The sequence below is a fragment of the Stegodyphus dumicola genome, chromosome 2, assembly GCF_044657685.1.
Source record: "Stegodyphus dumicola isolate Sdum_Otavi_A_Nest chromosome 2, ASM4465768v1".
In the NCBI taxonomy this organism is placed as follows: domain Eukaryota; kingdom Metazoa; phylum Arthropoda; class Arachnida; order Araneae; family Eresidae; genus Stegodyphus; species Stegodyphus dumicola.
In genome coordinates, this window is record NC_140769.1 from 229,080,193 (window position 1) to 229,107,870 (window position 27,678).

At 32.3% G+C, this 27,678-nt stretch overlaps 1 protein-coding gene across 2 annotated transcripts in view; it reads right to left on the reverse strand.

Annotated features, from left to right (window-relative positions):
* Nucleotides 1–205: 205 nt before the first annotated feature.
* The window catches only part of LOC146998893 (uncharacterized), a 180,406-nt gene continuing 152,933 nt past the window's right edge, over nucleotides 206–27,678 (reverse strand). For both annotated transcript variants that reach the window (XM_085811861.1, XM_085811862.1), the window contains exon 2: nucleotides 206–6,908. In XM_085811861.1, coding sequence (XP_085667987.1) covers nucleotides 6,228–6,899 — 672 coding nt within the window. In that variant the 5' untranslated portion in view covers nucleotides 6,900–6,908 and the 3' untranslated portion in view covers nucleotides 206–6,227. The remainder of the gene's footprint in view (nucleotides 6,909–27,678) is intronic.

A 27,678-nucleotide genomic window follows, 5' to 3' on the forward strand; every position in this document is an offset into this window, starting at 1 on the left:
TAATAAAACAACGGTACCTAGATCCATCTAATTTTGAATAGCGTAATCATCCGCTGAATATGGGGATCTGGAAGCCCGAATCTGGAATTTGAAATTTGTTTTATTACCGATTTCATATTTTGTAACACTTAAAAAAATTTTTCTTGTTATTTTTTTTTTGTTTTAAAATTCTGGTTACAAATTTGTGATTTCTAGCTGAGAAAAATTCTTTTTTTTTTTTTTTTTTTTTTTGTTGTTTTGTTAAAATAATTACGTGTTCTTTAATTGTTTTTATTAATGTAAGTATCGATGCAAAAGGATATTTTTATTATTATTTTATATTAATTAACATCTATATTATGTATGTTATTATTTTGCATCTTGCATCTTATTATTTATTTCAATAAAAAATTTAATTTTCTTTTATTATTTTATATTAATTCCCATTACTTACTTACATGTTATTATTTTACTTCAATAAAATGATTCAATTTTTATTGAGTAGAAATAAGTTAAGCGTTTTGTTTTAATAAAAAAATAATTTTCTCTTTTTTGTAATTCAGTATAGAAAAAATTGCGTATTTAGATTTCAGGTCTGCATAAATAAAAATATTGCTTTTATTGCTTCATTTTCGTTGATAAGGAAATTTGTTTCAGGAAATGCAATTTTTTTTTTTTTTTTTTTTATTTTGTACAAAAAAAAAAGTGTTTTGTAGAATGAAAATATAAGTATTTTCTTTATTTAATCTACTGAAATATAAATGATAGAAAAAATAAGGTTCTATCAACTTGCTTGCATTACAGGGAAAGGATTGCAGAAAATAAACAAACGAAAAAAAATTTGTCTCGATAGGCTGTAACATAAATATTTTCGCCCAACTAGAATACTACTCTTAAAATTGCTTCAAATATTATTACTTATTTATTTTTACGTAGCTTATTTAAGCTACATTTGTGAAAATGGCATCAATCCAACGTAGAATTTTGTCTAATTTCGCAGTTAAGGTTAAGACAGAAGCTCTTCCGTCTATCCATATCAGTTGCAGAATGGAATTTTAAATCAAAAATATGTGTAGTAAGCAAATTGTACTATTAAATAACTAATTTACAATTTTTGAGAGGTATTTTATATTTAATCTTACATAAAAATGTGCAGATTGCATAGAAATAAGTCTGAATCCCTTGAATGTTATATATTCAGAAAGAAAATATTCAAATATACTACATAGTAATCGTAAACATTCTATACGGCTTGGAATAATAAAGTATATGACAAAAGTGTTCTTTAAAATATTCATCAAGTTCAATCATAAAACATTTTTCTGTGCTTGGAAGGAATGTGTATTTTGTACTCTATTCACATTTAAAGCATTTCATTGCATAAGAATTCTTCAAATATTTGTATGCATAGAAAGTTCTTTTTTAAATGTTTGGAAGACTTTTGGAATAAGTTTCGTACATTGAAATTTCCATTATAACAGTATGATCGAACAATTGAAAGAAAATGGAATTTGATTTCTCTGTTGTTTCAAAAACATTTTAATCTTTTTTCGAATGTTATTTTAATAATTCCACTTTTTATGCTAGGTTTGGCAAAGAGTTTTAGATTTAATCCTGTAATTGTTATATGCAATAAAGTGGTTAATAAGGATAGATATAGGAAAATGAACAACGGACACAGTTCTACTGATCGTATTCCTCCAATGTTGATTACAAAATTTTCTTGCCATAATCTAAATTAAAAATATTTGGCAAGCCATCAATAATTCAATGATATTATACATTGCTAATAAATATATTTATGCGGTAAAAATCGCCTTTTCCTTCCAGTTCTTAAATTTGTAATGTTTCATTAGGAAACTCAAACTGCTTGTTGAATCAATATTTTAAACTAAAATTTATGTAAACTGAATTTTTAACGAGTGCTCGTTAAAAATTATGCGCAACGTTTTAAAGGAGAACTCTTAGCTCTAAAATATCCTTTCAAGTTTTAATTTACTGCCAACAATTCTCCCATTATCCATGAGAAGTCATAAAGTAAAAAACAGTTTTGTTGTAGGTATTTTAGCAGTGACGTATTCTCTTAAGGTACTGCAACTGAATATCGCACCAAATAGCAATGCAATATATCGTTCATTTTCTTATAGATTTTAAAATTATCAAAAGTGAAATCTGACAAGAAATGTTTAAAAAATGGATCTTGAACAAACATAATTTCCAAAATTCTAAAACAAGGAATTGTTTTTCACGCACAGGTCAATGAAGTACTTAAATACGTTACTTTGATGCTATAATGCAAAGATAGTATGTATTATATAAATTTTTCTGGGTGTCTACAGTATGCAAAAGTCAAATATTAGAATAATTGCATTTAAACATGGATATACACATAAATATACACATAAAACACATAAATTTATGACATTTTCAACAAGCGTTATAGCATTAAAATTGAAGCAGCATGAAAACCTTTTACATGATTTCTGTACTTGGCCTTTTAGAAAATTTATCATGATTCAAAATATATTCATGAATTTGCTAAATTTTCCTTTCATTCTCGTTCTGAAAATTACCCGTTCTCAACATTTTTATAAATTTACAAGAATAACTACAATCCAATGTACGATAGAAATTTAAATGAAATAAATAATGATCGGTTATAATAAAACATGGAAATCTTTGTCTCAAATAGTGATTTAAGTATGTGACCATATTCTTCATTAAAAGCTTGCTTCATTAGATATGACAGCTGAGTATTATTACTTATTAATAATAGCCTTAGTATTCGTACATTTGTGTGTGCTATATGCGTGATATTCGTGTGGTGTTTATATATAAAGATATAACTCAATTTTGCATTATATTAGGTTTCATTCATTTTTCTCTTAAAGTTATATGCCACAAATATTTTTGGTTTTTTTTTTTTACGATACTTACATATTTTCAGTTAAATTTAAGCACATAAAAATACGTTCCTGGTATTCGTAAGCATGATCATTGCATTAAAAATTAGTATTTGCGGCAAAAGACATAATATAGTGTAAAATGGTATTATTTCGGTACGACAAAAAATGTAAAATATTAATAATATGTCTATATGTTATGAAATATTCATTCGCAAAATGTAAGTTTATATATGCCCCAATATAATCTTCTCCCATATCTATAACTTTTTAGCATATTTCTGGAGGGTGCTTTTGCCATCAGATAAAGCCGTTTTTGATTTGTTATCAGCGTCTAAGAACCTTGAAACTCATAGTACTCGTTCTTTTTTTCATGCTTTTTCAAGTTAAAGTCTTTCTTTATCAGTGAGTCTTCCATTCTAGGGAAGAGAGCAAAGTACTAATTACGTCATAATAATTACGTAGTTTATTTTTAGTATCTCGCAGCAGTCATCAAAGTTCGTGTGATTCATCAAACTACGTGGCATGAGCATGCATGCACCAAACTGTGAGATGATACAAACTCGAACGTTCATCATTGGTTAGTCAATGGTGCCTGTTCAAGCGTATCCCTCTATCATCGCACTAGAAACAACGGTGGGAGATGAGTATTATCAAGCAAAGCAAAAGTATTCATATCCTTGAATATTCCAAGGTTGTCTCCGGTTTCTAGACTAGGGAGAAGGTGATGTTTCAGAAATGTTCGTAGTGCTTCAGCATCAACTCTTTTGCGTGGGACATAAACAATAAAGTATGAATATCACACATGTTTCAATGTTAATTTTTAGTTTCTGAAGTTATTGGCGCAACGAGAGCTGATATCATTTACCGAAATACTGTTTCAATTCGGATTCGTACTAAAATCTGTTTGTTTGATCTTTAAAATTTTAAACGAGAAAAGAAATTTTTCGATCTTAAGGACACTTTCGCCTCGCCATTATCAAAGTTCGTTCTGCTTAGGGCATCCAACACATTTCAAAATATAAATAAGGCTGTAAACTTACTCTACTCTCTGAATGAATATTTGTTACATATAAGAATATTGCTATTATTATATATTTATTCCCGTACGAGGATGAAAATTCCAGAATTTACCCTTTCTTTCCCAAAAAGTGGAATTTTTATTTTGCGAACAATTTATTTAATTTATTCATTTGCTTACAAAGGATTAAACTCTTTTCTTTCATATTATGATTAAAATATTTTTTAATAATTATAGTAATGAAATTGCAATCATATATTGTGTTCCATGGAAATATAATAACAAAGGAAAGAAGAATTAACAACATGCATGCGTAAATTATTTTCAAATATAATTCATAAGTGTGCTTTTTAGTAAGGAAATTTATTTCTTCTTTTATTTACATACACATGTAACTTGTTTTGTGGCTTTAAGTCGTTTTGTTCATTAGTGATAATAATGATTATAAAATATAGTTACATGAAGAAGAATGAAGATTAATAAATATTGATTTCACAGTTTTAAACAAAGTTGATGATCAGTGTTTTTTATATGAATTAAATGGCCATAAATATATTTTGAAATTAAGCCTATAATTGAGCAATGCAGCAAGAGAAGCATTTTGTTCAAGCAACATTTTAAATAGAGCACAAATAATGAAAATATAAAGCTTTAGAAAAATAATCTCCTGGAATTAGAAAAACACTATGGCAAGTCATGCATCTAAGAAGACAAGCAATAGTTCACCAGGTTTGCACTTTTCATTCTCAAGGGTGTGAAATTATGCCCTTGAGCTAAATAAAGTCTAAGTAAATTTAATTCAAAGTTTTGAGAAACATTGGGAAAAAATACGTGAATTCATTTAATTCTGTACCAGGTTTCTTGTATTTAGTCTTACGTTTCTTAAGGTAGAATGTACGTTTTCTAATAGATTTTTATGTACAAAATCAAACGTAGGTGAACAATCCAGAAGATTATTTTTGTAAAGGTAGCATTATTGTAGAAGTTAGAAATTTATGAAAATCAGAAACATTGTCTTCAATTGGGATGAACGATTTTAATACATTCTTTGCACTGTAGTTTTTCTGCTCCAAGTCTGTTAAAAATTATTACAGCGTATAAATATAATGCATATTTGAACACTCTTTCATCAACAGCTGCCTAATCTTACGGGGATGGAAGCCAAGCCTTATCAATGTCACAGTCACAAGTTGTACAAGTTCTTTTAATCTGAATTTTTCTGGGCAACAAACTTGAGAGCCGTTTAGCAGAATATCTCCCAAACGTTTGCTGCATCTTGTCCATATTGAGAGACATAGCAGTGTTGCTTCTAATTTGAGATTGGTTGTAAAATCATTGCTAGTGGATGCCCAGAAGAAGCCGTCTGAAATGATAAACAGCTTTGTTCTTCATGATATGCAAATACGCATATTTCAGCCACATTTGATTTTTTAAGGAATACATTTTCGTCGTGGATACAAAGACTATTTTTCCCTTTCTTCATCTTCATTTGACAATCTCACTTGTATATTTCAGTAATCATGGATGGGTTATGATAAAATAAAGTTAATTTACGTTGAATAAAAATATGAAGTATGATGATAACATTATCAACTTTTGTTCAGTATGATAACTACATGAGACCATTAGCCATCAACCTGAACGATATGACATTGCTGAATGATAAAAATGAGCATATAGATACTTAACTTTTAAAACTGTTTAACCATTAAACATAGTAATATACTGGCCACATTTCTTCTTCTTATTTCTATTTTATAAAAGGCAACTTTTTCCTTCTGGTATTTATTTGACACTACCTCATATATTGCATCTTTGGATTTTTATGAAATTCTAAAATTAACAAGCTAACCGTTTGCATTTTCATCATAAAAATTACATGACAAGATGGAAATTTAGAGTACTGTTAATGATTGAGATATTTTTTATTTTGTTGGTTACGATTTGATTTTAAACGAAATTAAGTTTCATAAAATGTTTGATCAGGCAAAAAGGTTATTATCAATGCACTAGAAGACATTAGCACGGTTTACGCTTCATTTAAAAGTTTGAGTGAGAATGTTACAAAAGACGTGATTCTACTTTCTGCTTGCTGGGTGAGCAAAACCAGTTCTATTACTGCAGTTAACTCTAAGAGTACTAGTCTTCCTATGCTGGTAGGTCATATCTTGTGATGCTTTGTGTTCCGTGCCATATGCATGCAGGAAAAGGATGCATAATGTTCAAATGTACACAATATGGCAAACACCTCTTGAAGTAGATCGACGTTTCATCGATATTTTCCGGTAATCCGACTATGTCATTACTAGTTATGAAGATTCCTTTTAGTATTTCCCACCAGAATCATTCCCAATCAATACTTGTGTCTCAGGTATGCTGTTGGGAGGACTGGTAGGTGAGAGACTGTTCTGGTGACTGTTGCTTTCAGGTGTGACTCCATCTTGGGCACGGGTATTGCCAGTTTCGGATTCCGGAAGTTCTGTGAACTCAGATATTTTCGCAAGCGGCGTGGCTACATCTGCCTCCTCGTTGTTACCACCCGAGTTGGACTCGACATCGACATCTTCAACAACAACCTTCTGCGGCACGTCGGTCATGTGGGCTTCCGAACAGAAGACCTTTATGATACAAAGCACAGCCCCGATCCCTATGAGCAGGAGACCAACTGTTTGTGCCTTGGGTACCATGGCCCCAACCCCGATGAACACCAGTAGGAGTCCTGTGATGAGGAAGAGGGTGCCCATGTAGATTAGGAATCTCCGACGTTGCCGGTCGAGATCGCTGTCGACGCGTCGACGATGTCTAAATGCCTTACCTCCGTACTGGCTACTGATGGTGCTGATGCTTTGTCCTCCTTGCCTCTTGCTAAAACTACGGTTCCTTCCGGAAAGGGAAGAGGTGCTCGAATGATGACTTTGAGGAAGGTTGAAACGGCCAAAACCTTTGCTTTTTTTACGGCCTCGCCGCACGGCAACGGCAGGCATTGCAGATATCATGGTTCAAACCTAAAATGGACAAGGAAGTATTTTAAATATAAAACACATTGTGGTTTATGCCTGAAAAAAAAAAGAATTGTAATACATTGTTCTTGTCAAGTATGAAATAAAAAGAACACAGAATTTTATGGAAAACTATTCATTATGCATCCGAGTTCGATGCTAAAAATGTAATAAAGGTTATTAAATAAAATGTAATAAGGGTATAAATAATAAAGCGCATACCTGCGATTGCACAAAAATGAAAATTCTCAGATCTCAATCTAGTACCTTTTTACAAGGCAACTATTTTTACTGCTGAACATTTGCATGCAAAGAATGCTTAGGATCTTATTGATAATTCAAACCACATTGCAATAATGGCAGTGCGTTTTGATTACTTCGGTCGGATTAAGCATCATAAGAATTTAATGGCGAGAATGTATATATATAGGTACATATAGCTATTGCCAACGACAGGTGTATTTTGCCCTCCTTCCCACGAGGAATTTCTTGATCTTGGACTGATGTTACTGTCAGACAAGTGAGCATAATTAATAACAAAAACATGTGTATGTATATAGACCAAGTTTGAAATTCCGGCAAATGAACTGACTGCATGGAAAGTTTTGTGGTCTTCCATGTATCTAAAGTAAATACTCGTACAAATCAGTTTTCCTCAAAACATCCTCCACGAAAGGTATTCCTCTTCTTAGGTAGATAGCTCTGATATGCTTAACTATAACCTAAATAATTCTAATCCCGTGCAAGAAGGCTTTCTCCAGGATGTGAAAAAAAAAATTAGGGATGACAAACTCCACCATTGCCTGAGCGACAAAAACAACTGAAATTATTTCCACCCGGGATCGGGTCTCATTAGATGAGCTAGCCTTATAGGGGTTTTAGAGATATTCTACATCTATAACAATGAATATGTGCTAATTTTTCTAAGAAATTCATCCATGAAGGCATCCTTCTATATTTGGCAGATACTCATCTCGTATGTTTTCGTATTTTTTTACAACTCCTTGGGGGAAAAAAAAAGAGTCCTTTACTCTGTTGTTACGTACAGATGTCATGCAAAAACATCGTTAAATTGCATTCGATAGTGGTCAAAATGTATATTTTCGTTGAAATATCATACCGGGAACTTTTAGTGGTTATAATACTTCATTTACTTCGTAGAAGGAAGTGAAAAAGAACTGAAAACATTTAATATAATAAGATAGCCACAAATTAAGTGTTTTACAAAATCCACAAACAAATGAATAAATGTAATTTCACTTTAAATTATAGTAACAAATACATAACTCTACAAAATACCATAAAAACCAGTAAATAAGTGGTTATTAAAATAAAGACCAATATTCACCCAAATTGCAAAATAAGGCCTTTATGCGACATTACAAATCAAGACACTTTCTAAATTCCCAAGAATTTTCCAAGAATATAAACATACATTTAGAGTGCGTTCATACTTTTGGAACTCCTTCAGGTTTTCAACATCTTTATATTCATTTATAGTAAAGTTATAAATATGAAGTTGAACTAAAATATGATTAAAAATACATTCACATACAATTACTATATTTGTCGCCATTCCTAATGTAATCAATCCCTAACGACTTTCGCAGAACATAAGCATTCCGTGTACCCCGTTCAGAAGCACTGCTCTGAACACTGCGTTTTGTGGTATTGTTAAAATGCCAATTATCCAAAATCTAGCCTATTGAATTTCCTTTCTTGCATTATTTATTATTTTTCCTAAGAAATAATGATTCTGTTACATAAGTTCGACGAGTTTGTGTGGCACTGAATCGCTAAGACTGTACTTTTAATCGAATCTAAAAACTATTAACAATGCATGCAGAGCCATGCATTATTTTAATATTCGAATATCGCCTATACATTTCCTAAATAAGCACTTGGGATTAACGCACGCTAATGTTCGTGAAGTAAATTTATATTCGTAAAAAGCGTCTCTTGCTTCACCGCACGATACGGTAATCAATAAAATCGGATTTGTGTACAACTGGTTAATTTAAAAGCAAAATGACCGATTTTCAGAGCTTTCTGGTGATCGAATTTTCCAATACACTTTTTACTGTTTCTTAAAAGCTTAACAATGTTAGCCACCCGTAGTAGCGGTAAAAATCGCCTACATTTATCGCGCTCCACATTTTTTTGGACGTAACCAAAGGGAAAACACTTAAATTAAATTAGGCAGAAAAACAACCTTATATTGACATTAATTTTAAATAAATACTTTAAAAGAATTTTTGCAAAAACTGTCTTTCTGCTTGCAGAGGGATCGATATTATTCATTCTGAATTTGCCAAAATTTTTCTATTCACTTAATTATTTATTAGTTTTACTTACTATTATACTACTATTTTCCGCATTATAAGTTTTTCCCCTAATTTTAGGTCTTGATTGGTAAATTTTTCTGTCAAACGTAATCAATCATAATTTTAATCAATCAATCAAAAGAAAGAATTTGTAATTCTAAGCCTTTTTAATTTTTAGCTGCTTCAACGAAACCTGTAATGCAAGTATTAATAATAAAATTGTAATTTCATTTACGAAATTTAACTCGCACTTTGGTAAGTGAAGTCTATTAGGACACAGATGTTATCAATTTTCTGATGATACCCTCAAGAATTATTTAATTTTCAAATTCTCCTAAGCTGAACTAAACAAAATGATTTTTATAAGCATAAATAAGCCTAAGTTTCCCTATAAACTAATTCTGGAATCGCAAAAAGCATTAGAAACTACAGTACTCATGCGAATAATTTTCTAATCACTTTAACGTTATAATATTTCTTTGTCAATTCATAAAAACCTCAATACAAATTTATGGGCTCCTGAGCAACCACTAGTTGTTTTGTCAATATTATATAAAAAAACAAATATTCCTTGAACCCTATGAATCTGTTAATATAGATTTATGGGTTATTAAAGCATCCAACTGTTGAGCAGCTTACATGAATTATCATCATTGCAGGTAAATAAGAACTTGGTTTATTAATCACGTTTTCGTATCATTGGTTGAGTGATTAAAACCAAGGAATAACAGCAGTTTGTTCCAGATTAGTTTCTCAGAGACGTAATAGCGTAGTTGCATGTGGCGTACGTCCCACCAATGGCTGATTCAGGTAACCACTCTATTCTTATATTTCGACTAGGATTCGAAGCGACGCGAACGGGTTAGCTGCAAGATGGATTTTCGTGGCTCTTTTTCCGCATTTCGCCCTGTGTAGCGTGAATACGAGCCAATCTTCTTTTGTCTTCCACGAAAGCAATTTTGCCCTTACGCAGATAACTTTTATGTGCTTTGCCATATTCGAATAATCCAACACAAGTGAGTTCTGAATTCATCTCAGTTTGATTTTTGAGAAGAGTCTTTGATATTTTGATACTTCGACGAGTACACTGATCCGCAGATTCTCCAGATGAGACAAATATCAGGGAAGAAAAATAAAAATGCACTTTGCATCTGAGTTAAACACGTGGGTGTGGACTGAATATGCACTATGACGCCTTAAAATGCTCACAAAATTAAGGTCCATGTGTAGAAACTTAGAGGCAGTCACTTGGAATGAATAAAACGGTGATAAAAAGTTTCCTCCATATTGAGCCTTTGCATTTGATGTCCAGCGCACTAATTGGCTGGCTAGGTTATGCCGGTAGAGTAAAGGAGGTGGGCAGCAAGTGGTCGCAAAATATTATCTTGAGTATTTCATAATTTAAGAATATTCGCAAAGTTGACTGGCTTGCATTCAAGTGCTCTGCTAAAGAATTTTTCATTGAGGCGGGTAATAAAGTCTTTAAATCGACTCCATTCTATCTGCATGCAGACTTCTATTACGTATAAACAAGGGGCTCGCATTATAATCAACAAAACCTTATTTTGAAAAACTTGGAGTTCTTTTGAGATCTTTATCAGTAGTATTAGCCCAGGCTGGTAAGGCATACGTCATAATCGGTCGGTTGACTGGTACGTAGAGTCTCCTCTTTATACGTAAAGTTCAGAGGAAGTTCACTTTTTAAGACAGTAAAAAGTCTGACAGACACACCAAACGCTTTACCGCACATCTTGGTCATGTGGTTGGCCAAGGTAAAATTCTAATTGTGCATGATTCCGAGATATTGCACGTTATTTACTCAGAGAATCGGGATACAGAAAAGTTTAAAAATGCTTTTAATTTCATTTTTCTTGCGGTATCACCTGATAAGTAGGGTTTTGGATTTTTCGGGTTAGATGCTAATCTTCCATTGGCTGCACGAACGTTCAATGGCAGGAATCTTGTTCCGGAGTTTGGATTAGCGTGATTAGGTCGTCGAGATTTGGAGATTATTGTTGTGTCATCAGCGTAGCTGGTGAAGAGGGCATTAATGTGAAGAGGGCATTAATGTCATCGGTACAATTTGACGTTGACATAGAGTATATAAATATTGGCTCTAATTTAAATCCTTGAGGAATACCCACTAAGATGTTTTGAGAAGACTCCAAGAAGGTATCTGCTCTATAACTCCCAGTACTTTGTCGTAATTAATAACTTGAATTCAGGACAGTTTTTTTTAAATCGCTCAAATACTTTTTTTTTCGAGTTCAATCCAAAAATGTTCACACTTTTTAATGCAGTTTCGAATTAGTTTCCTTTTTATAAAATTACATTCTAGCAAAATGTTTTATATCTGTGAAATTTAAAGCGCATTAAAACAATTTTTTATTTAGAACTAGCTGAAGTACTCGACGTTACCCGGGCTTTAAGTATAGTGAAGAGGCTTCATTTAAGGAGATGGATACAATTTTTTTTAAAAATCTTAGGTAAACAGTGATTTCCCTCTTATTTTGGTTGAAGATTAATTGGGCGAAAGTAAGTGAACCTCGAATATACTTAATTTTTTAATTTTACATAGAATGAAAAACAAACATTAATTTTATGCACCTTTTATTGCAAAACTTGAGGGTACACGATATTTTTCATTTGTCCATCCCAAGCGTAAATATAGGAACTATTGGGTACTGACTCTTCAGAAAGACACATATAACTAGCCATGTAAAAAACACGGTGTTTCCAAGTTAATACCTGCTATACAAAGTGATTCCCCTATACCTTAGCGATATTGATAGCGAATTCAAGCCAGATGTGAAACTACAATCGTTTGAAATCAAAGGGCATATTTGAATCACTGGAAACAACCGAATGGATACGTCTTCAACTACATTATTCCCAGTCATGATAATATTGCTGCCTCTGTTAAGTTCAGCATTAGAATCTTCACGGTAAGCCTTGTCCCTTTGTTCAGGTTTGGCGGGTCCATGTTAGATAATCATATGATAGAGATCTTTCATTTATAGTGAGCTAGTGGGACGGTTATTCTAGGGGCTCAAGAGCATTTAAACATTCTGTCAGGTTATTATTATTTACGTGTTCCGACCTAAAGCCCTATACACGGAGGGAGGAATGCCTTTGTGGAGGACTTTCTAGTAGTAGGCTCGCATTAACACGTTACTCATAAAAGCAAAACACGAAAATGTCCATGCAACCAGCCCGTTCGCGGTATTCGAACCTCGAACGGAACTACTAATGTTCAGCGACTTTGCCGCTCAGCCGCTGGCGGGCACAAATCTGTCAGGCACAGCTTGTTCTGTATCCATTACTGAATCAATGGACGAAAAGTGAAAAGTTCTAAACTGTTCTAAAAGGTAAATGAATGCGGAACCCTCTAAAAGTTTTAGTAAGAACTGATAGCTGGAAGATAACCACTGCGACGCGAATCTAAGATTGGTGACGTAAGTAGAGCGTTCTAATACAAAAGCCCTGGAGAACAGTTTTTCTAAACCCAGTGGTGCATTTTTTGGAAATCTTATGCAGACAGTTATCGTCCTCTTGTTTCGAAAGTGAAGTTGCAAAATTTTGCCCAGATCGAAAAAAAAATGTAAATTTTTATGAAATAAACACACACAAATATATTAACGGGTATTCTTAGTATATATATATATAGAGAGAGAAAGACAATTTTAATGAATTCACCTGTGTAACTTCACGATTATAGCCAGTATTTTATAATAAATGAACTGAAGCCGCTTTTGTTGCTTTTAAATCGCTTAGATTGTAAATTAAAAACAGAATAAATTTGAAATAAAAATTAAATATCTTACTCTTTGCTGGACAATAACGATAAGACGCATGGAAGATAAAAATATTTAAATTTTGGTAGTGATAACACATTTCTTTTAAATTGTTGAGTTTTTTATTAAACTCTGAAGAAAAATAAACCGCGTCTTGCGAAATGGCAGCACACTTCTTTTATATTGTTGAGTTTTCTGAATTAATATGAAACATAATATGCAAAGCGTAAAATATCATATGCTTTGCAAAGTAGCAACACAAAGCTTTTAAATCATTGAGGTGTTAACCAAAAGTTAATTAAATTCGCACAGAAACACTCTAATACTATATATAGTGTGTATATAAAGAGTGTGGAGTCCGTTGGGTGTTTTTCGAAATCTTATGTAGACAGTGATCTGCCTTTTGTTTTGAAGGTCAGACGTGCCAAATTTTTTCGACATCGGAATAAAACTGTAGATTTGTATGAATTACAAACAAACGGACAATCTTATATATGTACAGGGTGATTCTAAATTGTTTTTGCAAATTAAGAGGAGTGATAGTACTCATCCAGATGAGCAGTAATTGCTATAGAACATAGGGTCGCATTCCACTCTGTTAGGTAGAAAAGAGGAATATTAGAATTCCAACGTGAACTGACAACAGTGTTAGGAGAGAGAATGAACGAGACCAAAGGTTGCACAATCAGTTTAGTAAAAAACTCACAGAGAGTGTACAAATCGGATAAAACCGAAAAACTTGTTGTTCGAGTGTTAATTCGAGCTCAGACTTTGATGGCAACACATCTTTGGATGGCAAGGTCTCAACCTCGCAAACGATTGCAACAAGTTAATTTTCTAAATTATTAGGGGTAAATTATTCATTAGGGGAAAAACTGCTACCTTAATATCAAATATCAAGGTAGCAGTTTTTTTCCCCTTTGCCATCTTCTATCCTGTCCTCCTGGACTTAACTATACTGCTCTCGCAGTTTTTTTCCCACTTTGCCTTTTTCTATCCTGTCCTCTTGGACTTGCCACGCTGTTCTCGCAGTTTTTTTTTCCACTTTGCCTTTTTCTATCCTGTCCTCCTGGACTTACCGTGATGCTCTCATTCTACTTGAAGCGCCCTTTTATGAACACGAAGTTCTGACAGCCAGAATGCTACAGCGGAAGTTGGAGTTAGTTGATAATATTCAGCCCTTGATTAGATAATTAACTTGTTGTAATCGTTTGGGAGGTTGAGACCTTGCCAATCAAAGATTTGCATTTGAGTGTTTGCCATCAAAGTTTGAGCTCGAATTAATACTCGAACGACAAATTTTCGGTTTGTGCGCTCTCTGTGAGTTTTCAATAAACTGGTTGTGCAACCTTTGGTCTCGTTCATTCGCTCTCCCAACACTGTTTAAGTTCAAGTTGGAATTCTAGTATTCCTATTTTCTGCCTTTCAGATTGGAATGCGACTCTATATTCTATGGTAATTCTTGCTCTTCTGGATGAGTACTATAACCCCTCTTAATTTGTAAAAGCAATTTAGAATCACCTTGTATATATACGAAATTAATCCACTTTTATTTAAAGTTTGCGTTTTTCAGACTATATAGACAAAGAACCCCGCTTTACTACCATAACATTAGGGAAAACAGAATGCAAAATCTTTGCATACATTTATTTTCTTTACTTTAAAATACTTGTTTTTATGTTCTATAATTTGAAGCGAATGCAATTATATATTCCAATACTTAAATCATGGTAATAATGTTTTAATTCTTTGCGGATGATTCTAGTCATGTTTTGATACTAGTTCCTATTTATTAATTTCTAAAATTATTTTTTCTCTTTCGATACTAGTTCCTATTAAAACTATAACATCAAGAATGTAATCATCAATACATTTTAGACCCCAACCCCGAAATCCTCTCTCACTCACGTCAGTTTTGTAATGAATTGTAGGAGGGACAATAAAGTGAAATCAAATTAGACAGAATGAATGATCTTCTCTTCTAAAGCTATACAGTTTTTTGCTTGTATGCGATCATCTGAATTAATTTCGCCTCTAGAGTCACCGTGTATAGAATTTTCATAACTGCCAAAATCAGTTACTGATTAGATAATTAACTTGTTGTTACGTTTTACGTTTCCTATTCTCAGTCTGAATAATTACCAATTAGCTGGATGTGTTCGGTGTTATGTATTTGTTAAATTGCTTTCTAATATTGGTAGAATAAAATCTTATATATATTTTATAAAATAATAATAGAAATAAAGTAAAAACAAATATCTCCCGAAAGCAGAATTGTTGGCAAGGTAAAGCGAGAGAATGATAATGAGCATTAACTTTCAAAAGCAGCTAAAAAGTACTTCAACGAGAAACACTGGATTTTAAGTATATCATTTACTAAAGCACTTCCATAATCAGTTAAAATAACTGTAAACTTGACAAAATGGAATAAACGTTAAAAAAATAATAGAAAATAGAATGGAGAAATATAACTGCCTGCGTACCGGAACTCAAAACTTAGAACTATTAATTCTGTGTCTATACAGACTCTCAGGCGACTTATCGCTATCCTTAGTAAAACAACTGTAACTCAGAAGAAGGTTTAAATAAACATTTTTATTATAAATTAACAAATGCATGTCTCGTGCTTAAAAAAGCAATCTGTGATGCTTCCAAGCTTTAAACTAACTGAAAACTATCAAAGTAAGAGTTTAAAAGTAATTAACGTTTGAAATTCGCAAGGCAAATTCCTATCAAGCTTCAGATCTCAAGGTTTCTAATTACGCGAGTAACTCGACCAACAAAATGTTAAAACCGATTTATGCAATTCTAAGAGTTAGGCGAGAAATATCACAAAGGTGGATGTTGCTGCCAAACGTTCACTCCCCAACTTCAAGAACTCTTTCTTTGTTGCGTACGTCAATTAATTTGCGTCCCGCTAGTAAAGAAAGTAAAAGTGGCAGTTCCGATAAAATAACGAGATAATGGGTTATTTAACTCAAAACCTTATACTGCGTAGGGCAAACTATAGCAGAGCGAAAGCGAAGGAGACTTCATTAAGCGAGAACATGTTCGAAAGACCGTTTACACATTAAATAAAAAGAGCCTAAATAATCGAATTTTGAAAACGTTGCTTCACCACATTGCATTATCATCGATCAACAGTTTGGATAGAAAAATTGAACTCGATAGCTTTTAGGAAGTAAGTTAAAAATCGATTACAAAATTCCACCCCCAGTGAAACACCATGAGTGAACTAAATAATAGCTTGTAATAAATTTAAAGAAATAAATTTAAAGAAGGTGTACAATGTAACACTACTTTAAAAGCTAGAAATTTGAATAATTAAAAAAATACGAGGATAAATAAAAACATTTTCAAAGATATCAGCAACATCAGTGGCAAGGAAAGTTATCAGAAAGTTTGCTGCGAAAATTGCATAGACCAAAAACAAAAGATTGTCGAAAAAGTTAATTGTTACGTTAAGAAAGATGCTTATTTAAAGAAAACGTTCTTCATTGAATTATGTTTGCAAAAGTAATTTAGTTACTGAAAAAGGTTGGAGAAAAAAATTTGTTCTCGTAATAATTGTGTTATATAAAATATAATTGAGTTAAACATAAAAAACTACTTAATCTAATTTTATTTTCACTAAGAAAACTCTCACCTAAATAAAGACTGACGTATGCACCACATAACTTCCTTGTACGCAATATTAAATTATATACATTTTTCCTGCATTTAATTTAAACTTATTGAATTGAATTAAATCTACTTCGCCGATAGCGCATAAATCACAATAGAATAAATGCACTCTTTAAAAATTCGCTATATTTATTTACCATAGCGACACTCTGGCGTTAGGTTCACTTAACAGTGTTATATCTCATTCATTTTATAACTCAGAATGCATAAAAAATTATATCATCCGAAGAATTACCTAATTGTTGCCACATGTTCTATTCAAATACTATAATACGATTAAATCTAAAACGATGTATAAAAGGAATTAAATAAATTAAAAAGAAACAGTTTTTCACAGACTATTCAGCGCCGCTTACCTAATGCGCATGCACTACTCGTAAACATTTTCCTCTGTCCGAGATAAACTGGTGAGAACATTTGCTGCTGATACAAAACACGTATTTCCTCGAATTTAGAGATATATTTCTCATTCAATTAATTCAGTTCTTACTTCACGGCAAGGCAAAAATACATAAAAACTCAAAATATTTTCATTAAAAACTGAAAGATACAGAAAAACATGTAAAACCAAGTACAGATGAAAAAATTAAAATTAAAATTATAGTTTCTAAGAAAAAAAAAAAAAAAAAAAAGGAAATTTGACCATTAGGCAAGAAGGCAGAATTTTCGGTTGCAAAAAAACACTGAAAGTGCAGAAACTGAATACACTATTCTGCTACGTTTCAAGTGAAAACAAATATGGCTGCTACAGTAAACAAAAATTAGGCTTAGCCGCACTTAAAGAACTTTTAAATTGTTTATAATTCTATAACTATTGCATGCAGTTTAACTAAAGACATAAAAACTTTAAGCAGAAGATAAGAACAACACAATTCAATCATTTTTAAAGCAAAAATGCGCAATTTACCAACATATAAGAATTAAAAAAATTAAGTATAAAACAAAGTGTAAAAAAGTGGGTGTATATATATATATATATTTGGTGAGACCGATTGCGAGGAAAAGGGAGGTGCACAACTACATATTATAGCAGTCATATATATAAAATTTCAACGTTCTGAGGCTACTCGTTTTTGAGGTATGCGATATAATTCATATGTACGTACGTAAGTACGTACAGACGCGGCAAAAGAATCGCTTCTAAATCCACTTTAAATCAGTTTTATAATTTTTTTGGGGAAAAGGGTCCTTTATTCTATTTTTACATACAGATGAACTCAAAAATGTCGTTAAATTGTTTTCGATAGCGGTCAAAATGACTATTTTCGTTGCAATATGATACTCGGAATTTTTTGTGATCACTATACTTCCTTTACTTCGTACAAGGGAAAAAAAGTTATTTAATCTATATTTAGTAAGAAATCTATATTTAGTAAGAAATCTATATTTAGTAAGAAAATGGTTTTTCTTGAATAAATTCCGTATGATAATCTAATAAAATAGTCTACATGAAAGGTATTAAAATACATTACACATTTTTACTCTTCATTGTAATCAGTTAGAGAAAGATGAGTAATGCAACTTATTAGAGAAAATATTGTTACTCATACATCTATGTGTCCGCTGCACTTAATATGTTGTGTTGTGATGTATTGCATTTTATTACCTATTTACGTTACTGTATCTTGTTTTATATTATTGCCTTTTAGTATATTATTATGTATATAATCTTAGTACCATTCAGTGTAGATATGTAGTCTATAGCGTTATAGCTGTTTTCTGCGAGATGAATCATAGAAAAACAGTTTCAGATATACAATGAAATAAGCTAATGGTAAACAATTTGGTTTTTTTAGCCTACTGCAAATTCTTGCTTCCTACGGAAAGCCACATAAATTTGGATGGGGGCTTCATCACGTCATTTTGCGATTGGAACGAACTTCTTTTGCTTCTTAGAACAAATCTGCTATCCTGTGCTGCATAAAAATTCAATACAATGCTCTTGGCATCATTATGCAGCTGGAATTGACATCATTGGCTTCTTGGTAGAAGTCTGCCCGGAAGACTTCCGATACGGCGTTCTTCAGAGTTTTATCCGAAATCAATGTCTTAAGGCATTTCTGTAAAAATCTTGTGCCTGCTGCATAGTAATAATAATGCAACCAGCCTTTTTCACATGACCGTCTAATTGAGAACGATGCCTTTAGCATTTTGGTAAAAGTCTGGTATTTGTAGTTTAAAAATTATTCACGTCGTCATCTGACTGAAAAAACTGTGCCTCTTGATTGAATTTTGGTGTCTCCTGTATGAAAACATCAGGCGTAATTTATTTTCAGTTCATTATTAGAGTTGAAAGTAATATCTTCACTCTTTTGCTAAACGTCTGCTGTATACTTACACAGCTATCTTCATGTCATCGTCTGTTCGAAAAAATATGCAACCAAATTCTGAAAATATTGTGATTTTTTTTCACATCTGGTTCTTACTCGATGCTGGACTAGAATTTGAAGTTACAAGACTTCCCGTTTAAGAACATCTAACTTATGCTTTACGATTTTAATAATGTGAGTGCAGGCGCAGTGCTTCGGGATAAAAATGTGTGCCTTTGTTGGAGGCACCAAAACGTTCACTTTACGTGCGCATTAGTACCGATAAATTAGAACCAAATAACATTCACTTGTCTAAACTTTCTGCTGAAGGGAAAAATAGTATATTACAATAAGTTTGGTTTGGAACAATCATTGCGTACCGAATGTATGTATCATTTATTCTACACACAATGCTGAATACAACTTCTATGTATTAATCATACAGCTTCATTCAGTCTTTTATACTGGTTTACCCAGAACAAGATTCGCGTCATACAAAAGGCATCAGTAGTATAGCAAGAAAACTCTTTATCACCGGTCGGAGATGAAACTCATAAATGTTAATCTGGTGAAACTTATCCATGGTTCCAGAAGATTTTAGTTTTATGGCGACGGTCGCCTTATAGAGCATAATTTCGATGATATTCAATATCATAAATTAATATTAGCCACTTTCAGAAAATATCTTCGCAAGAGAAAACGGTTTCATTGTAATTACTACAATCCAATAATGTTTTAACTTTCATTTTGAATAAAAGCTTTTAACCACTTAATTTATGAATTTTACAAACTAATGAAAAGATAACATTTGTTACAGAAAAATATTTTCTGTTTGGCTAAATTAGTCTCAAAGGAAAAGAAACTCCACTTGATGGATCACAGCCTTGATATTTCTAACTTGTTAAATTATTCATAACACACATACTTCAACTTCCATCTTTGCCGAATCCGGACGTCGTAATCCATCTTTCTAGACAGATCCCTTTTCATTTAACCCTGTGGCAAGTTTTAAGTTCAATGTCTTCAAAAATCTATATACTGTCGTATTTTGTTACTTTGGCCTCAGGTACTGATGAATATTTAAAGAAAATGATACACTTTTTTTCATGTTATTACTAAAAGACGTTATTTCTATCCTGCGCGTGCAAGCTTGGATTAGTGATTGATTTCTTTAAGCATGGATAAAGAAAACAAATTCAGAAAATATGTACAAAAGCGGCAAGTTAAAGATCAGTAAAATTTTCCGGATAGCTCAAAGAATGGTTGAAATCGAATCAGGAAGAGAAACAATTATCAAACACATTCTTGGATGATATGTGATAATTCTTTAGTTAGATAGAAATAGTGACTGTGTTTCCTACTTTGTGCTTTTCTTTTCTGAAAACACGAGATTTCCTTTTATTAGTACATAATTTACTTTCGATATTTTAATTCTACCGTTAAAATTCCTCACAATATTGATATTCTAAAAATATATTTTTTATTTAAAAATTTTTAAAATAAAGATGAGGCAGAACATTCATGTAAAATAAAAGTCAACAATATCGTACTGTTTTATCGTGCTGTTTAATCTGATCATTTACTTACACTGAAATAAATTATATTGTTTATTATACAACTGCTAACATGTTTTATTCACATTCTTCTTCAATATACTCAAATAGTTTACTGATTTGTGGTTTGCAGTTTTTGTTTCTAGGCGTAATAATTCCAGAAGTGGAAGAAATGGAAAGAAATGGAGAAGTTTCTGTTCTCTTCGCTGATGGCACAAAATAATGAGGGTTCATGTTTTCCAGTTTTTGTAGATATACATCACCTTTTTTTTCCATAAAACGTTTTGAGAGATAAAAAGGCATGTCATATCACATTCGATTACATATTGTAACTTTTACTATAAAAGTATGAAAAAATAGTAGTATGCACAAATTAAAGTGAAAAAAATACCGTAACAGTGAAATGAAAAGACAGATCCGACCGACACATCAATCAAGGCAATCTAGGATCCTGTATGACAAGGCATGTGCATATATATACAACATGACCTTCTTGACATGAGAGTGCAGGAAGGGTCTAACACGAGGGTGGTATACTTAGTAGACCTTTAACCGACGCTCTTGCACAATGAACATGGACTGAAGTCTAGGATATGGACTGCACGATCTGTGGATACTATGATAGTAATCGTAGTACGAATGTGGAGCAAACAGTCTGTAGTATCTGGAAGACTTTATCCGACGTCGAATCATTAGAATGGTGGAAGAATGTCATGGGAGAGCATGTTTGAGTGGCTGAAGAATTCGAGATCTCACAGAGTTACTAGTAATTAGTTTAGAAGATATCTCGAATTACAGAAACAACTGTTGGATGGTTTAGCACTGGTTATCAATGAGCAACCACCATGCAAAGAATGATAATAAATAATAGAGCACAGATCCTATAGACCTGTGGTCTCTAAAGTAGGGTAAGCGAAGAGATACTTGGGTTACGCCAAGAACGTAGCCTCACGATCATTTGCGAGTGTATGATCGCGTACTACGTTAAGTGCGAGGTTCTGTCCTTGGTCTTTGCGCCTGGTCATTCAGCTTATTCTTATAGGTCCATGATCGAGTTTCACTAACGTTTGGAGAGCTCAACATCATAATTATACCGGTTTTAAAGCTCATGCATATCACATTACATTACATTGTATAATATTATATTACATGAAGTATTATTGAGGCATGAGGTTATAATTATTTTCGTCTTAGGAAGACGCGATCAAAAATGTTTGGAGATTGTTATTACAGACCAAGGGAGATCAACGGCACTCATTGGATACAATCATCGTAAGACGTACAACACACTACTGGACGCTCCATATAGCATTTTGCCGAGATAGGAGACTGCACGCCCTGAGGGTGATTTACACCAGCGTTTCTTAAACTGCGGGTCGCGACTCCCAAGGGGGGTCGCGGGACCTGCAACAGGGGGTCGCCAAAAATTTTAGCAGTTTTGATATTTCTTATTTAATAATTTTAGCATTACCAAATATTTTTTCGTAGTTTATCTCAAAATAGATAAAGATTAGACAATACAGACAAAGAAACAAACGAAAACGTTTCGATGCATTCTTTTTTTAATATAAACGTTCATTTTCCTTGCTTTGCACGTGGCACTGTAATCAATTCTGTTACTTATTTAAATTTTTCACATTTTTATGTGTCTTAAAATTAGAAATTGTACTATTGCAATAATAATATACTATTGCAGTTTTAATGACTTAATGACTGTAATATACTATTGCAGTTTTAAGTTAATGACCTAAAACTGCAATAGTATATTACAGTACAAGTGAAAAAATTTACAGTTTCCCTCACCCGTGTGTCGGATTTGCCAATGCTTATGGGATCCCACAACATTTTTGTAAATGTTTTGGGGTAATGAGGGTCACGAAAAAATCTCAGTGATAAAAGGGGTCGCGACTGAAAAAAGGTTTAAGAAACCCTGATTTACACTATGACCAATACAATGCTTAACATTGACCTCTATCTGTAGAAGACAACTTTTCTTTCGGTGTCAGGAACCCAATTACAGGTGAACGCTGCGATGGGATCGAGTTCTGTTTACGAATTAGAGTTGATTTACTTTCACTAGTTACTCCAAACGCCTAAACAATCGAAGAACCCAAGAACGCGCAATAATGCGTCCAAAACCGTCAAAAGACGCAGATTTGGAGCAGGATACATTTTCATTCAGGAAGACATAATGCTTGTTGCTATACGAATCTCCAAATCAGAGATTCTGCTTTTCTAACGTTCATTTCATGGTGTAATGAGTAACAAAGATAAAAGTTAGAAACTAAGAGATTGTAAAATAAAAAGGGATCTTATGAAGGTGTGAGCACCTTTACGTTGTGAGATTCTTATGAAAATATCTGTTTTTCTGAACTGTGAGTCATTATAAAGGTACCGATATTGTTATAAAGTTGTTCCTTGTGTTCAAGGTCTTTTGATCAATGACAAATGCATTAGGTTCGGCAATGGTTCGCCCACTGGCGCGGTTTTGGAGACTTACACTTTCCGCGCATAAGCTCTGCGATCAGTTCTTTTTCGATTTCGTTCTTATATTATTTAACTTTATTTTATTTAGCTTATATAACTTATAATCTATTGCGCTAACAGTCCAGTAAAATGGTCAATTGCAAAACTAATACCCGATTTAACCGCATCGTCGTTAGCTTCATTTTTTTCCCTCGCAAAAAAGTAATCTTTTAAAAAGAACAAAATATCTGTAATTAACAATTTTAAGCACTTATTAAGCAATAGATGTCAAATGAGCTTATTTTCGTATGCTGAATTGTTCAGCAAGTCTATTTGAGGAAAGTGGAATTTAGAAGGATGAGTTATTATATAATGCTTAAATTAAAATGGGTCTAAATCTTTACATTCTATGCTGCGAAAATAATATTTGCTTTTATTTTTATAAATGGGAAACTAAATAGAATTTGCAATAAAATAATATGACATTTTCATATTTGAAATCGGAAGAAACAATTAAAAATAAATTGAAGAGCTTGAATGATTACGCAGGAATTTGTTCTTGTTTAAGAATTTAGAATGCCCAATAATATTGCAACAAAATAGAATTATTTGAGTGCATTAATAAATAATTGTTTTGTTTCTAAAGCAATGATTTCATTCATATCAGAAACAAATAGTGCTGAACGGTACGCTAAGCTTCGAGGTGTATTCATGCACATTGTATTTTCCCCAGAAATGAATTATTACAGAAGATGGACAATCAGTATCAAGAGAAATGATGTTTTCCCAATTAACATAATTCATAGGGTGTGGTAAAACTTTCTTCCTCAGTTCATGCATCTCTCTCAAGAAAAAAAGGATAGAATAAGTACCTTTAATTTTTTAGCATGCAGCCTACCACGTTCTTTATTGAATAAACCATTTTTGGCTCGGTCTTAGCTCACCCTTTCTTTTTTGGGACATGAAAATCCGACGCCGCTGTGAATTAAATCAGAAATATTGGATTCAGATGTCCTATGATGCATAAGGCAATGTGTTTTGTGGAAGGCGGATTTTTAGCTTATTTAATTTCTTGTCATCTCTCTTTCTTCTTTCCATGCAATCTGTGATTAAACCGCAGCATTCAAGCAGATATCCATTGAAATTGTAAAAAAAAATAATAATAAAGAGGAAATAAATACCTTTTGGAAAAAGGAAATTAATACCTTTTGAATTAAATTGTATAATTTAAGAATTAATTCGAAATTTAAAGGAAATTAAAGATAGGTTATTTCTATATGGAAAAGCATTTGGCTAGTATTCACTTTCCTGAGGAACACTACGAAAATCAGCCATGCAAGAAAATTCGTTCTCCCAGAGTTCAACCCCGGTTGGAATTACCAGTATTCAGTAGTACTTAACTGCTCGGCTTCTGATGCGGTGGTAATTAAGTATGTAAAAAATGACTGTAAATACTTGTAGCTAGTAATACAATCAGTTGGTATGAACTATCGTAGAAATAAAGCAATGATTCTAAAGATATATCTAAAGACAAACATTTTTCTTAATAATCTACTCTTTATAAGGAGTAGATTATTATGAAAAATGTTTTAAATATTTGAACTTAAAAAATAACAGTAATAGTAGTAGTAGTATTAATAGCAATAGTAAAGGAAGTTTACAGTATGATAAGGAAAATCAAGTGATGATTACGATGATGTCTCGATAAAAATACTCTTATCTTTCTTTTAAATATTTGAAATTAGGAGGTTTTGTTATCACTACTGGAATATTCGTGTAATAGAAAAATAATAGATATTGTTGTCGGTTAGTTATGGAAAACATTTCTTGCAAATTTTGGGTGCAAGCGGTCCAGTAAAAAAATACATACTTATATTATGAGTAACGTTGCTCTTTTAAACAAGAGCAAAAATCTACACATGGCGTTAACTGATGGTCGAATAATATCGCAACAAGTTTTCCCTTACCATTTGGCATTCTTTAGTGAACAACTACAAGTCAAAGGCTTTTAAAGCGCGTAGTGGCAGCAAGACAGAGTTTAGAAAGTGGTAACTGGTAAAAGTAAGAAAACGTTTCACAAGAAAATGATTTTTAGAATAACAGTAGCTAGCAAAATACATTAGGATAAAAAAAGTTTTAATGATGTTAAAGTGGACATACGGGCAGGAGTTCTGAGGATATTTTGTCTTCTGGTTATTGGCTTTTATATGACTGGTATTTTTTTTATAATGGTGTTACGAATTTGGTATTTAAAAAGCTAATGTTAGTTCAATTATAAATTAAATGGTTTTATTTCTCGCGCAGTGCAGCGCGTGACGAATATTAAAAGAAAGCTAAGCCGGAAAATTGAAAATACAAGAGCGCGTGCATTAAATAAATAAATATCTCTTTTTTGATTTCGAGAAAGTACTGGAAAATTCTAGCGCGTGATTTTAAAATCTTATAAAAGGAGGAAAACATCTCAGTTTGTAGTAGTTGTTTAGTTTGTTGTTGTTTAGAAAACTACTGTTGTTGATTGTAGCGAATTCGCGGATTAGCGTTCTTTAGCTGTTTTGAATTACGTTCTATTGGACATTTGAGTAGTTAAAAGATAACTACTGTGAGATATTGTAATACTGCATGATAATTTGAGAAAATTTAAGCATTTTTGTTGTGATAATAATAAATTTTTGTTCATTTTTCATCGGACTTGTGCATTCATTTCATAACGAACCCGTACGCACGCAACAATGGGATTTTTATAATTTACTCTTTTTTTTATAATGGGAATAATAAAATGCAAATGCATTTTATCAATAAAGTTTTTTATTAAAATGCCAGCACACATACCTTCAGCGTAATAGAAATGGGTAAAACGACTCCTTTAAGGGATCAGATCCGAACCGTTCGCTGACTGAAGTGAATCAGTTCTTTTAACAATTCACCGCTTATTAACAATGACTTGCGTTCTGAATAGACCCGGATCAAGAGCGGTGTGCAAAGTTGATGGAAAAGCAGAAAGAATTTTTACATTTAGAGAATTTTAAAATGCAATACATTTTTAGTTTATCACTGTTACACAGCGTTATCATTGCCACCTAGCGGCTAAGTTTAACTTGGTGAATCTAATTACGTGATAGGGCCTAAAACTCGGAAGAGATTCTATATGTGTTATTATGCAATTTTTTTGCTTTTACACTATATTCATAGTTTTTATAAACTCTAAAAGTCCTGGTTGAAATTATTAATTTTCTCATATAACACCAAAAGGGAACCTTAAAAACTAGCAATCCAGCTCTTCTGTTCTTTTTAGTGCCTACAATGTTATAATGAAATAAATATATAAAAATTTAAAAAGAGTATTTTATCCTTTAAATAAAGTTTAAAAATACAGAAAGAGAATAAAATTTGTGCGATGTTAGAAAATTTCAATATCATTAGTTGATTTTGTTTGAGATGCAAACGATAATGCACAGAAGGAACATAATTAAGAATGTTGCAATTGATATTTTATAAAGTATTAAAAAGCATTTTATGTCACAATTTTGATCTAAAATCAACTTGCTCCTATATTAAGCTATGCCGATTAATGAACTTTCAGAATGTGTCATGTTCAGAATGAGAATGAGTTTTTTTAATTCAGTAATAATTATAGTATCAAAGATAAAAGGCAGATTTTATACATCCTCGATTGGCAACAGCGTATTCTTGTGTTTTTGATGTTATTTATAACTGACAGGACATTGCTAATAATTGAAAAGAGAAACATATCTTCGAGATTTTAATAAACGATAATATTATCAATTCTTTGCATATAACTTAATTTTTGACTTTCCTTGAGAGACTATATATTCCTTTGTGGCTTTCTATAATAAGTTAGGGTCAGATTTTAAATATTTGATATGAATGTAATATTTAATTAGACGTGACATATGAAAAAGTATTTATACATTATTGTATTTGAAATTTCGTAAATTGTTTGAATTTTAGTTTTCAGTCACTTTAATAATTTAAAAGAATATTTTTTCAATAAGCTGCTTAAATATAGGAAGAAAGCGATTCATAAAAATCTATCAAATATTCATTGATCAGTATCGAATAATTAAATACTTTATTTTATATAATAGATTTTTCATTCAGATATTTTTTTTTAATTTGCAGTGTCCAGTTTTAAACATACAAGGTGGCACAGGAAATATCACACTATTCATTCTTACCTTAAAGTTTTTAATAATGTCTAGTGAATGTTGAAAATGAGATTCAGAGGCTTCATGAAAATCCGGGAGATGTTAGGAGAAGTCAGCATCGGACTCGGAATTGTCGGGAAACAGCAGTTTGCAAGTTAGCAGACAACGGCGGTTGAGCGTTGAACATAAGTTTAAAACTGTAAGGTGGTTTAAAGAAACAAAGATTTTGATGACGACACAAAAACGTTTCGTGCACATTTTAGTACAAGATTAGCTTCCAGTAAATAGACTTTTCAGAGACTGTGTCAGCAAAACCACTGAAGTGTGTTCTGAAGAAGAATCGACGCCGCCCTTCAAGTGTTCGAACACCTGAAAATGGTAATACACACTCAATGGTTCATGCAAGATGGAGCCAGTGAACATTCTGAAAAATATAGTCCTTGATTTTCTTTGTTAGGTATTTAATGCCACACTGTAATG